This window comes from Thalia democratica, chromosome 2 (assembly GCF_965202585.1).
Source record: "Thalia democratica chromosome 2, ktThaDemo2.hap1.1, whole genome shotgun sequence".
Taxonomy (NCBI): Eukaryota; Metazoa; Chordata; class Thaliacea; order Salpida; family Salpidae; genus Thalia; species Thalia democratica.
This window is the reverse complement of record NC_139166.1, coordinates 20,342,863-20,356,456: the sequence shown is the minus strand read 5'-3', so window position 1 is coordinate 20,356,456 and position 13,594 is coordinate 20,342,863. Positions and strand designations below refer to the sequence as shown.

The 13,594-nt window shown below is 27.5% G+C and overlaps 2 protein-coding genes across 2 annotated transcripts; one reads left to right on the top strand and one right to left on the bottom strand.

Moving 5' to 3' along the window:
• Positions 1-1,749: 1,749 nt before the first annotated feature.
• On the bottom strand, positions 1,750-3,076 carry LOC145850117 (smoothelin-like protein 2). Its single transcript, XM_082955262.1, has 3 exons — positions 3,014-3,076; positions 2,273-2,424; positions 1,750-1,900 (listed from the first exon to the last, which is right to left on the bottom strand). The coding sequence occupies exons 1-3, from the start codon at positions 3,074-3,076 to the stop codon at positions 1,750-1,752; spliced, it is 366 nt and encodes a 121-aa protein (XP_082811388.1).
• A 3,892-nt stretch (positions 3,077-6,968) lies between these two features.
• On the top strand, positions 6,969-12,361 carry LOC145830094 (sperm microtubule associated protein 2-like). Its single transcript, XM_082937983.1, has 7 exons — positions 6,969-7,070; positions 9,878-10,010; positions 10,398-10,513; positions 10,666-10,795; positions 11,220-11,363; positions 11,692-11,867; positions 12,231-12,361. The coding sequence occupies exons 1-7, from the start codon at positions 6,982-6,984 to the stop codon at positions 12,340-12,342; spliced, it is 900 nt and encodes a 299-aa protein (XP_082794109.1). The 5' UTR covers positions 6,969-6,981; the 3' UTR covers positions 12,343-12,361.
• The last annotated feature ends 1,233 nt before the right edge of the window (positions 12,362-13,594 follow it).

Genomic DNA, 13,594 nt, shown 5'->3' with positions numbered 1-13,594 from the left:
AGTTTCATTCTACCAATCCAATTTTAATAGCATTTTATTAATTTTTAAAAGGCGAGGGTTTTAGTTGTTTGCAAAAGCAGTCTGTCGAAATATCTATAATTTCAAATATAAAGTAATTTGAAAAAGTTTTTACTGAAAAATAAGAGGAACTTGAGGTAATTTTTCTATATATACTGCAGTTCATGCACATTACATAGATTACACAGTGGTAAAAAGTCTAGGTATAGAAAGTTCTATAAATTGTAAACCGTATTAAATAAACTAAGTTAATTATAAGCAGTAGTTTTCATTAACAGCATATACTTTATTATAACGAATTGATTTAGTTATAAGGTTAAATTAAAGTGTAAATACTTCATCAAAAATAAACTAGTTTTTAATTTTGTTTTAACGAGTTGTACTAAATACTTAATTACACTATTAAAATATACATATAATAAAAGTATAATTCAATTCAAATACAAAAGAGTCATTTATTTTAAGCAGCTTTAAAACACTACTTTTGAAAAATATAACCTTAAAAAATCAGTTTTTACTTTAAAGAAGAAATTGTTAAACTAAGAAAGCTATTGTAAATTATCATACTGTGTAATAACTATTACAAACTTTCTGAAAAATATTTAAGTTGTGTTTCACTTGAAAGTTCTTCTGTTTTGTAACTAATTGTTTTTTTGTAAAAAAAGATTCTGTTTCTGCTACACGATAAGACTATACAATAGTTTTCATGAAAATTTAAAGAGTTTGGTGAAAGTAGTTAACTTTAACTTGAAATTCACTGTTAGGCAACTTAATGCGGTAAAAAAATTATTATTAAAAGTTCTTTTTTACTAAGGTTGCAATGGAATCCACAACCAGAACTACCAATATTAAAAGTGTAGTACTGTTATCAGCAATAGCAAAGCTGAGTAGATAAACAGTTGTGTTGGAGAATTTTTTTCAAAACATTTTTTGAAATCCACCGAGTCAAAATAATACATAACTAGTGGTAGGGATCAACAAACTGCGGACTGCTCGCTAAACCAGAACTTACTAAAATTTACACTAGGTATTCTTGAGTTTGGAATTTTTAAGATTTAAATTAGATGTTATAGGTTTGTAATGAAGAGAAAAAAAAAGATCACGTTTTAACTAAAACTACTGCCCGCGAAGAACTTTATTTTACATTACATATAAAACACTTCACTTAAAAAAAATTTAGTAATGAACTTGCTTTTTGACAAATATGAAGCTTAAAAAAGCTTAAATTCTAGCAAAGCAACTATAAAAGTTCTTTCAAGAAAACAAAGCAATGATTAATAACAGACACTATTTGAAAATTAGTTATTATATAAGTTTAATAAAGTATAAAAAAGAATTACGAAAAAATGACATTAATAGTATTATAAACATAAATATACACTTTTTTATTCAGAACTTCTGTATGCTTTTCATCAAAATTTCTCTAGTTTTTGCATAAAAACAACTAATAGAAAGAACTTTAAAAATGTAAAATTTCATCAGTAACAGTTTCTTGTAAGTTCATGAACACACTTTTAATTTTCAAAGTAAAATGTGAAAAGCCAGTTAGTTTTGCGAACAAAAAAATCTGTGTTTGAAAAAAAAACAAAGTTTTGTTGCATTATTTATCAATTTTTGTTATCAAATACTCACAAAGTCAATCTAATTTGTCCGTGGAACAACTTTAAAAAATTCGTGCAAAGCTCTAGATTACTACTTCATTAGTGCAAAAGTAGCATGAATGCAAAACGTCTACTCCTCCTCCTTTTTCCTCCGCACCTCCTCACACCTGATGAGCCTCTGCCGGAGGAAGCTGACGTAGGTGAAGACGGACCTCGAGTCCGGCCTCCGCATCCCCACCATGTCTTCCACGTCCAGCAGCGGCTCGCACTTCGCCAGCCTCCTGTTGTTAAAATAATTGTTTTGTGAGAGTTAGAGAAAACTAAAAACAAACGTTTTTGACTTTGGAGCTAAGATGAGCTTAATTTTCTTTTCAGCGAACTTTGCAAACTTAAAATGTTTATATACATGAAATGAGAAACAAAGTTAATTCAAAAAATTACACTTGAAATTAATTTTAAATAAGTGTGTAGTATCTACCATTGCATGGGCTAGCAGCAAATTAAATAAAAAAACCTAAACTTAACAAAGCAGCAAACAATTTTTAACACACAAACTTACAACCGCTCACAAAACTTAATTTAAGCTGCCAGTAATGCTAAACACCAAAAGTATCCCACAGCTAATGAACGTTCAACCAAACGCCCAAACTCACTCGGCGGCTTCGAAGGCCAGCTTGAAATTTTCCCGCCTGTTGTCCTTTTCGAGGCCGTCGTAGTCGATCTGGTCGGGGAAGTAGCTGTGCAGGATGGCGCAGAAGGCCAGACCGTCCGACCAGCTCGAAGTGAAGTTCCTTATCAGCACGTTCTGTGTGACAAGAATTAAAATATAAATTTGTAACTTTTAACTTCGACAGCTCTTAGTAGCTTTCCACTTGAAATTAATTTATAGAAAATATGACAAGGAGTGTTTAAGCTGAACGTATTTGAGGCATAATCTTTGATTGCTTTGAACTAGGGCGTCCAGAGAAATTTTCATAATCACCCCCATGGCAAAAGCTTAAAAAGTAATCGTCCATCTTTATTACATATCGCCCATAATTAGTAAATTACCCATCTACTTACTCTACCCCTAACATTTTCCATCTGCGACATTTCCCACTTTAAGAAGCCGTACTTTTTAAGTAAGTCAACAGGATAATAAACATACCTAAACGTATTTCTGCAAAAAAAATTCAAGTTACTACTTCTAGCTTTAGATCCAGATCGATTGTTAGACATAAATTAAACAAATAAGTCCCATTTTAATTTTTTTTCCTTAATTTTAGTTTTAAAAATAAAAAAATGTTCGTTACACTCGCAAAGTTTACAAAATAACCTCAAAACATTTTATACAAACAAGTAACTTTTTTAGTTGTTGTAAAATGTTGTAACTAACCTACAAATAAACAACTTACTTTATAACTTTTTGTTCTTTCATTTGCCCAATCTTTAACTAGCTGCATTGTTTGGTTCGGCATTTTTCTATTTCTTCTATTTTTTATTAAAACAAAATTGATAAACAGTTATGTGCTTAATAATAATTAAAAGCTGAAACAGTGTATATCTAAATAATATGAAAAAATTTTTCTTTTCAGTAGTTTTTATTCATTTCAAAAAACTAAGTTTAATTACTTTTGTAAATTTTCATAGATAAAACCTAAAATTTACAAAAGTTTGAAATTTTACAAATAAACGTTTTTTTGTAAAATAATAGATTATATGTCTGAGGTTCTGTTTAACTAGAAACTTTATAAAACACAATGTAGTTCCACTCTTATCGACCTGCTTAATCTCATTCGGTTAAGCCTCAGCTGTTCAAAAATTTTCTGTCTGAACTCTTTTTCCCTACATTCTTTTCTGTACACACGTTCGTACTTTTCAATCAGCTAATAAAATAACAACATTAACAAACCGTTATTACTCGTACCACTATAAAGCTCGCAAGTGCTGTTTGCAGACGATTATATACAAAACTTGCAAGACAACAGTTCAGATAAAACTGACAATTAACAGAAGTTGTTTTTGACAACTTGCTGTCGTTTTGATTGCTGGTGATAAGCAGTTTGCTGAATTATAAGTAACGACCGTACATATGTTTAGTATTAAACATACATAATCGGTTTTTAAATTATTAGGTACTTGTTACTTGTTTAATGAGTTATACGTAACACGTACTACTTTTTGTTATAAAAGTTAATTTTTTACTTGCTTTATGTTTCTAAATTAAAATTTAAAAGTTTTAAAAATTTAGATATATCAAAAACAAATTACTCAAAATATTAACACTATTTTCCATAAATAAATATTTTTTTCAACTTTAAGTTTAAGTTAAAGATTAGAAACAAAAAATTAGGATGGTGTTAGTGTAAAAAAGTTATCTTTTAGAAAGAATAAAACTTTATTTAATTTATGACTAATTGAACAAAAATTTTTACATTCATAATATATTTTGTGTTAAAGTTAAATGAAAAATATCATGTGTTGGTACTTTTTTGTTGCTGTTTAATTTATAAAATTTAATTTAAATTTTTTTTACATATAATATATATTTTTTGTTTTTTACTTAAAAGTACGAAATATTAAAAGCTTTTTCATAGAAACTACATCTTTATAACATCTAAGACTGATTAAAAATTATTATTTTTTCAATAATCGTAAGAATTCATTAGGTATACTATGTACAATTTTTAAAAAGTTGATAACTCGATCAGTTTTTGAAAGTATTTTCACGTGCTATAATTGTTACTTTAATATGAAAGCAAAATAGTTTTAAAAATTAGTTGTACTCTAGCTTGGTTTGAACGAATTTTGCGTATACTTTTTATACAAAAGCTATATTTTTAAGCCTCATTTTTTAGATGCGTTAAGACCGATATAAAAGCTGCTACATTTTTGTTTCTTACTAAATTTAAAACGAATTATAAAAAAACGCATTGTCATTAGTATGTATTCCTACCTGTTTAACTGTTGGCATCCTAATTTTTGCAACACAAACACAATATAAACATATACCAATTAATATACTACAAATAACAATAATTTCATAAAATGTTTATTTTATTCGAGCTTCGTATATAGAAAGTATTATGACGTTCATATGAACCTTTAGATTGAAATATTTAGAACAGTAATTGTTTTATTTATCTTTCGAGCACAATAATTGAAAAAAATATTCCTAAAAAAGATAGTTTAAATTGTAACAAATTATACAGTAATCTTCCTTATTGCACCAGTTGGATTTGGTACAATAAGGGAAGATTACTGTATAATTTGTTTTTTATTTATATTCCAGTGAAGTTACTTCACTAGAATCTTTTGTTAGCAAACGATTAAACCTATATTTTGAACAGTTAGTCTAAATTGTATGAATTTTATACTCAACCATATTTTGTTGCTATTAAAGTCATTCGATTCAATGATACTCTAATTTGTCAATAATTCAAACTCAATAGTTTCTTACTGTAAAAAAATAGTTTTTGTCATTCGAAAAACGAAATGCGTCGTTCCAAAATTTTAAGTTTTATTGTTTTGTTATATTACTTTTTATATTTGTAGACTTTAGCTATATAGAACTATCCATATATTCAGTTTTATTGAGCCGAAGTAGTGTTAAAAGCGATTTGTATGAGAAATGTAAGTATGAGATAAACTAAAAAAGTCATTGATTATAGTAATAACTAATCAAAAACTTTATTAGATTTATAATATTTTATTGTTTGTAAGTTTGTTCTCATTCTATGTATGGTTTACTTTTTATTTAACACGGTAAATTAAGAAATTAAAGTTTTTAAAATACTGTTTAAAAGTATTGTTTATAATCTAAAACTAAAAAAACAGTACGTATTTTAAAACATTATTGAAGTTGTAATGGTGGAATTTCTTTCAATAAAACATGTATAACACCTTCAATACGAGCATCGCTTACTTTTATGTGGAATTCTGCTCTATTATTTTAAATTGCAACAAAAATAAGAAGCACACCGAACAATACCGTAAAAATAGAAAATCGCTACAAAAACCTCATTATTAAAGTTAAAACAACATTTGTAGGTCAAAACAAAAATGTTATTTTTGGAAGGCAGTATAACAACGGCTCAGACAATAACCCAGTACAATGGAACAGACGGCACTAGAAAATCATTGACATTCACTTTTGCATTGTCGCACGTACAACCGTATGTTTAGGCGACTTTTTTTTTCCGAATGTAAATTTGAAAGTTTAAATCGTCGCTCAGTGCGAGCTGACTTTAAAAGACCAAGTCGTTTTGATAATACACATGTTGGATTAGACAGTCGGTTCAAAGTTCAATTTACTAACAGAAAAATGTGAAATGATTCAAAAGTAAAAAAGCAAGATTTGTTTAGAATATTATAGGTGTTATTTTTTGCTTTTAGTTTAGGGTTTTCTAAAATTAGAAAGCCTTGACATTGAAATTGCTTGAAAAATTAGAAAAATTATTTTGTTTGTTTGTATGCTTTTATTAAAACAAGTTTTGTTTTTATATAAAACTGTAAAAAGTTGAATTTATAAAAACTTTTTTTTACCTAGAGTAAACTAAAGGTTTATAAGCAACTTTATGTATAAATTTTGAACAATTATTAAGAATTTAAGTTTTATACTAAATTTATAAACGTTAAGATTTAAATTTGCTACTTTTAATGCCTGTAGATTTAACTGTATTTCTGTAATTAAAATCGACTATGTAAAAATTTTGTATAAAAACTGTTTTAATGTTAACTAAAATGTTAGCAAAATTATAATTTGGTTAATAAAAGTTTTAGTTTTTATAAGTGCATATTATATTTAAAGCATTCATATCTTAGAAACGAAAAGTAAGAAACATTATACTAAGTAACATTGAAGTCGTTTAAAAAATACTTCACTTGTAAATTTGGTATTGTTTGATAGTTTTTGTGCTCTTTTTATAAAAATTTAGTGTCCCTTTTACATTATCAGGCAGTAATAATTTGTAATGAATTTCTCAATTGTATTGTATTTGCTTGAACAAAGGAGTGTTTAAATGACTTTACAAAAAATACATTTCAAATGTACACTAAAGTCGAAACTTTTTAGAAAACCGTAGTTTTAGCACGTATATAGTAAGTGCTTAAGTAGCTATAAGTCCACAATCTTTTTAAAAGTACTATTTATAAAAAGAACATAAAAGGTATATTTAAAGCATTTTAGTTTCTTTTTTCAAATATTTTTTAAACAGGTTATATTTAGATGTTAGATAAACTACTTAGATATTTTCAAAATAAAACCTTTATACACCTGTGTTTTAGCTTTTTAAAGTTTATTAGTCTAAAAAAAAGTTATTTTTATTTATTTGTAAAACAGACTTTGTACAGTATTTTTTTGAAGGTAGTTAAAGTTAATAAAATGCCAACATACAAGTACGATAATAACGAAAGAATAAAGCAGCTAGCAACTCCAAAAAGTTCTAAAAGATCCTGGCTGACTAGTTATGAGTTAGTTGATTGGTTAAAAATCTTTGAAAACAGTATATAAAGAATAAAATGTTAAAACTAAAACTATGATTCAATAACATTTATAAAAACATGTTTTCTAAATCATTTTTGTGTTATTCAGGAACTTTATATGTTATTTTGGTACATGTTAGCATTTTGTTTAAAATTGCCAAGTTATAAAACTTAAACTAAGCCCTGTTGTATCTCCACTTCATAGTTTAAACAATTACTGTGGTTTATTGTAAATTATTGCGATTTGTTTATTTACTTTTAGCTCTCTTATCTTTCAATGTCGATCAAAACAAGCAGTTTTTTTTCGAATATAATTTATATATCACAGAAGGCTTATCTTAAGCCAATATGTATATACTAAAAGCAAAGTTATAAAAATTACTAAAACTAAAACTTTTTTTCAATACATAGAATTTAAGGAATACCAAACTTTGATATACCGTCATATAAATACTTAAAATTTAACCAACTATTTCCAATTTTACTACCGTACTACAGTGTGCAGATAGTTATCAATCAATTTGAATTGAAAAACATTCTAGAACAGTATCATTAGTAATGTAATTTTTTTTTTAATATGAACATTACAAGAATTGCTTATTATATACTATCAAATGTCTATGTTTTAAAGTAATTTTTTTTTATATGGCTAAAAGTGAACGTTTTAACTTTGTTTTAAAATCTTGTTATTATCTTAAACTTAAAAGAACTTCGTTTGGAATATGTTTAAAAAAATATTGGCTTATAATGTTTAATAACAACTTTTTCCTACAATTTTCAAATTGTTTTTTTTTACAACGTTTTTAATCAAACAAAAATGTTTAATGTCTTTGAAAGTTTAGCATAAAAAAAAGTATTATCATTACTATTTGTAACTACTTTAAACTTCGATTTTCAAGGCACAAAAAGTTTAACGAACTTAATTGGTCAGTTAATAATAGAAAATGATTTAAGTTTTGTCAAAAAAACTACTTATTCTTTTTAAAGTTGCTACCTAGTAAAATTTGTTTTTGTGAGTACTGTCTTCAGTGTATTGTACTTTAGGCTCCAATATTTGCTTTTTTAGTAAATAGAAGTCTGCCATGGTACGACAAACAATCGCTAGTGTTAACAAGCCTAACCCACGTAAGCAAATAGAAAAAAACGAGAAAAAAACATTTAAACAAAAACCACGTTATTCAACAAATTTAAATTCTCCAAAACTTTCAGACTGCTAAATTTCAATGTCAATGAAATTATTATTTATGTATAAATCGTTCCAATAATCTGTAAGCCATTTAAGGCTTATTTTTATGATACGCAAACCATATAATTGTATTCATGTGTACGCGGCATTACCAGTTTATAAATGCGATTTGACTTAATATGCACTGACAAAGAAGTTAAGCCCCAAAAACGCAAGCATAAAAGTATTTATTGCTTCACGCAGAATTGAGATCCCAATGTGTTTATTCGTATAATACTCCTATTGTTAGAAAAAATTAAGTTTGTGCAACGTGTTATTTAAATAATTATTTAAATACGTTTCAAATTACTAAAAAAAAAAAAATGTAAAATATAATTAAAAATTAGCTTTTCACGTTTTATATTGAAATGCTTACGAAATTAAAAACAGCATTTTTTGAATTTTAAAACTGTATTTCATTTTTAGATATACTTCTGAAGGACCGACAAAATGTTGAAGTTTTTGTCGTTAAATCCTTGTATAAAAATGTTTTGTTACTAGATTTATCTCTCCCGGACAATACAAAAATTACATGAGTCTATAGAAATTAGGTTAAGTAAAACGTAAATTACAAACTGATGCCTTCAAACTTATATTTAATTATTTTTTAACTAGAAGTTGAAATAAATTGCTTATACGTTTTTTTTATTTTTGAAGATCAGTGAAAAGTTTAAGCCGTTGTAAACATATAATTTTGGTTTTAAAAACCAAAGTGTCATTCAACTGTTTGTGTTTTGATCATCCAACAAAAAATGTTTTGTTCAACTTTCTTTCGCCTCTAGTGGGAATAAATCTGTTAAATTTAAAAAGTAAATATTAAAACCAGCACAAGAACAGAGCATTGTTGCAACACGTCAATAAGCAAAAGCTCTTCCGTCCAAAGGATCAGCGTCCCATTTTTTTACTTGGTTTTTACAAAAACCAAAAAATATAAACATTCAATTGAATAAATAAAAAAATGATCTGCTTCTTTATCTTTTGCTTTAGATCCAATGAAGTGGTCTAAAATTTTTTTTTAATAGTATTTGTACTAGAACTTTTAAAATATTTTACAAAACTAGACTTATTATTAAAAAAGGGTGATAAAGTTTAAAGAAAAAACTTCAACATTTTAGATTTTACAACAGTTTTGAAACATTTTGTAGCAAAATATTTCAATACTAACTATTTCAAACAAGGCTTAAAAGTTTTAAACAAAAAACTAAAAAAAAACAGTGTTTGGAAAATGTACACGAGATGCACTTGCAAAAAACCTACTTATTCTGTTTTTGTTTTTTATTATTCTGATTACCGGTTGTCCCAACTTTCAAAACTTACATATTACTTTTTTGTTTCTACTTTGTTTCAGTAACAAAAAAAAGCTACTTTTTATTCAACTTTAAGATAAATTTTCAAATAGAATTCAACATCTACTTCTTTAAACCTACAAAAACCTTAATTTTGAAACAGTTTTCAAACAAAACATGTGTATTTATTACTAAGAAGCTTTACAAAGTTAGTTACTGTCTGCATACAGAGCTCTATTTAGAAGCAAACTAAACAACAGAGTACAATTATGAAATTTTCACAGTTCGCGCGTACTGTGGGGAAACCAGGAAGCCATCAGACCGATGAGCAGGTCGGCAACCCGCCATCAGGCGAGCGACCGGACGATAAGGCTGTCCACCCCCAAGCGCGACCACAAAACCGAACACTGGGCCAACGTGAGTTTTCAGTTTATTGTGCTCCATATATTCGGCTGTTTTTTCAACTGAAAATGTGAAAATGCTTCTTGGTTGAGTTTTTCAAAATTTTTGTAGGTTTAAAAGCTTGAAATTGGCTAAACAAATATTATACTTTATTTTTATATGCCAATGAATACTGTTTAAATTATTTCCAAGAAGAATGGTAAAGCTTAAAAATAAAAATAGCTTAAGGTAATTTTTTTATAAAATTGTTATAAACAACATGTATAAAATGTTTGATGTCTTCAAAAAGTTTTGTGAGAAAATTTGTCAAACAATCTACAAAATATTACGTTTAATAAAAAGCTAATAAAATTAAAACTTATTGAAAGATATTCTCATATTATCACGCTTTTTGAACTTCAGGTGGACTTTCTCAACTACCAAACTCGATCTGAGAGAGCAGTTTCGGCCCCTTCCAAAAACAGAATAATACAAATGTCAACCCCGAAACCCCTTCACCCGAAGTTCGTCCCTAACAAGTTGGTTAACAAACAGCATTTTGACTAGATTCAGGTTGCAGAAAAAAAGAGTATTTTTTATTTGAAACGTTGATGTATTTCAATATTTACGTCTAATCTATTTTTAAATACCTAACAATTAATTGTTATGACATCATGTCTTATACTTTTAGAGACGTAAACGATCTTGGGCAAGTAAATGAAAACGACGGACCGGAATGTCCAAGATCGAGTCCAAGACCGCGGACTTCGAGGCTGGCCATGAGCCGCAGACATCATAAAATGTGGACAAACAACAGCCAGGTGTGTTTGCATGTTTTTTTATTGTTTGTTGTTTAGTTTTAAAGTGAAAAATGAGCTTGCAGTTGTAGAAGGAGACTGGTGGTTGCAAAACAATAATGATAAACTTTGAAGGCTGTTCTTAGTTTATTTTGACTTAAGTTAATATTTTAGGTTGGTTGATGCTGTCTCGGTTTAGCATCATTTAATTTTTATGCAGCTGGTAATAAGTTACAGACTAACATTTAATAAGCAACAAATTTTTGAATATGTAAACTTTAAAATGTATGTCAGCTATAAGCTTAAACTTGAAAAAAACTGTTGTTTATTTCTCTGAATGTAGTTTCACAAGATGCTTGTTACCAATCAATCGAAGCCAGTTTAATCCTACAATAATTATAACTGTAGTAGCAATAATAATACAACCAAGATAAATAGTTGTGTACAGATGAGACCGGTATCGTCAAGCGCAATGAAGCATGAAGCGTCTCAGCGGACCAATCATATTTCGAGGCACCTCGAAAGAAAAAGCTACAGTTTCAGGGACAACAACCATTTTCAATCGTCCCCTCCCGAAATGTCCATAACCAAGGTTAATGTTTTATATTGCGTAAGATTTTTTACATGTTCCGTAAAATTTATCAATTTTTTATGCTTTACTCTTGCAAGTAATGAATAAATATATTTTCATTAATTTTTTTTTTTTAAGTTTTAGGTACTATTTAGATGTTAAAAGCTTTTAAAGTTACTTGTGATTCATTTTATAATGTCAGGGATACATGTATTTTTTGATAGTTATATGGTTATAAAAAATATATCGATTTATAATATACAAATAGCTTTACTAAACTATTTATAAGCACCTACACTTTGAGTTCTAACCAAAACAAAAATGTTCATATTTTCAATTGAAACTTCAGGTTTCGGTGTCAGCTCGCAGGCACAAGCCGTCGGCGCGAACTTTGAAGTTATCCGAATCGAAAAAGCACGCTGACGGTTACCGTGGCAACAGAAGCCCCTTGTGGGAAATTCCCAAAAATGTGAAAAACGCCGACGCTTCAAAGAGGACTGTTGAGCTGTCAGTTCCGTCTGTAAGGTTGGAAAAAGTTTTTATTTAAACAAACAAATAAATTTTATACCTAACTACTTTATATATTGGAACAACTTAAATTGTGTAACAAACAAAGTAAGGTTAATAAAATTTCGAAAACGAAGTTAACTACTATATCTTTAATGAGGTTTAATGCGACAAAAGTTATAAGTATTTGCAACAGCTTTTCATATATATTTTTTTAAATTAAAAGTTTAAAACAAAAGTTAAAAATTATCACATAAGTTGTAAAAACGTAACTTGTAGACGCTCATTTTGCAACTGTGCGCATAAACAATATATTAAAGTTTTAACTTACTGTCACACATATAAACATTCATGAGTTTTTAACTAGTAAAAACTTTTAAGAAACGAAAAAGATGAGTTCAACCCGGATGCCTTCATTGTAAAACCACTCGCTTTAAAGCCAGTTTGTTCAGACAGAATTTCCAAACTGGCTGAGCCTTCAAAAAGAAAATAATTCTTTGCTTTTAAGCTTTGTCTTATCGAGTAACTTTACTTAGTAAAAATGTATGCCTTTATACGATTTTAATGTTTTTGAGATATTTTTTTAGTTTAGAAAATGTTAAAAAAATGAAGTAAAATACTTTTTTGGCTTGATTAAAATTTTCAATTTTGTCTATGGACTTTTTGAAATGTATACTTAAATCCAGACTATTTTGCTTTTTAACCCTTTAACAAGAAATCATTTAATTTTTATAAATAAACGGATGTGTTATATGACAGTTTTTAATTTCTTTGACTAATTTCTATTGAAAAACAAGTTTTTGTTAAACTTTTTTTCTCAACTAGTTTCTTTTTAAGTAGAACTTGTTTTATATTTGAAATCATTCTTGTATGTTATAAAGCGTGTTATTGTTTTTAATAACTTGTACTTTACACAAAATTCTTAACACGAACATTACAGCTCATATTTAAAGTTTCAACAAATAATAACGGTTTACGGTACGGATTCTAACTCTCGGTATGATTGTATGTTTATTTTCTGTTTGAATAAAAAAGTAAACTAGATATTTGCAAATAAACCAAATGGGTTTGAAATTTTTTGTTTATTAACGTATTCGCAAATTTTTAAACGACACTATATAAATACTGTTTTTATAACTACTCACATATACATCTTATCCTTAGCTTACCCATAAGAACTCTAAATGCTTTATAAATTAATTACTCTAAGAGAAGTGGTCATTAAATAGTATATATACTAGCTATGCACAGTAGAACATCACCGGTTTAGATGATAGGTGGAACTCATTTATAACTTACAAAAAACACGCTGGACAAAGTACGGGTGAAAACCACCAACCAACAGAAATATCTGACACGCGCCGTATTTTTAGTTTAAAAAACATTTTGTGCCGAACAACTAAAAAAATACTTAGTACCTTGGGCAAATTAACTTAAATTATTTTTATTGCTGTATGATTAGCTTAGAAATGATGCTGTTAGTTTAACTCTAATTTATAAAGTTTTATAAAATGAATATATAATTACGGCTTTAGTTATTAAGAAATATTTGAAAATACTGTTTAATAATATGCTTACGTTTGCAAAACTTGGCCAAAATTTTTAAAATTTTCAAAACTGTAACTTATTTTCCTATAAAAAAAGATATTATATTAATCTAGAAATTAGTGTTAACTTTAGATTATGACTTTTTAGTTTTTAAGGTTTATTCTTTTCTTTGATATTTTAATATAAATATTTGGATT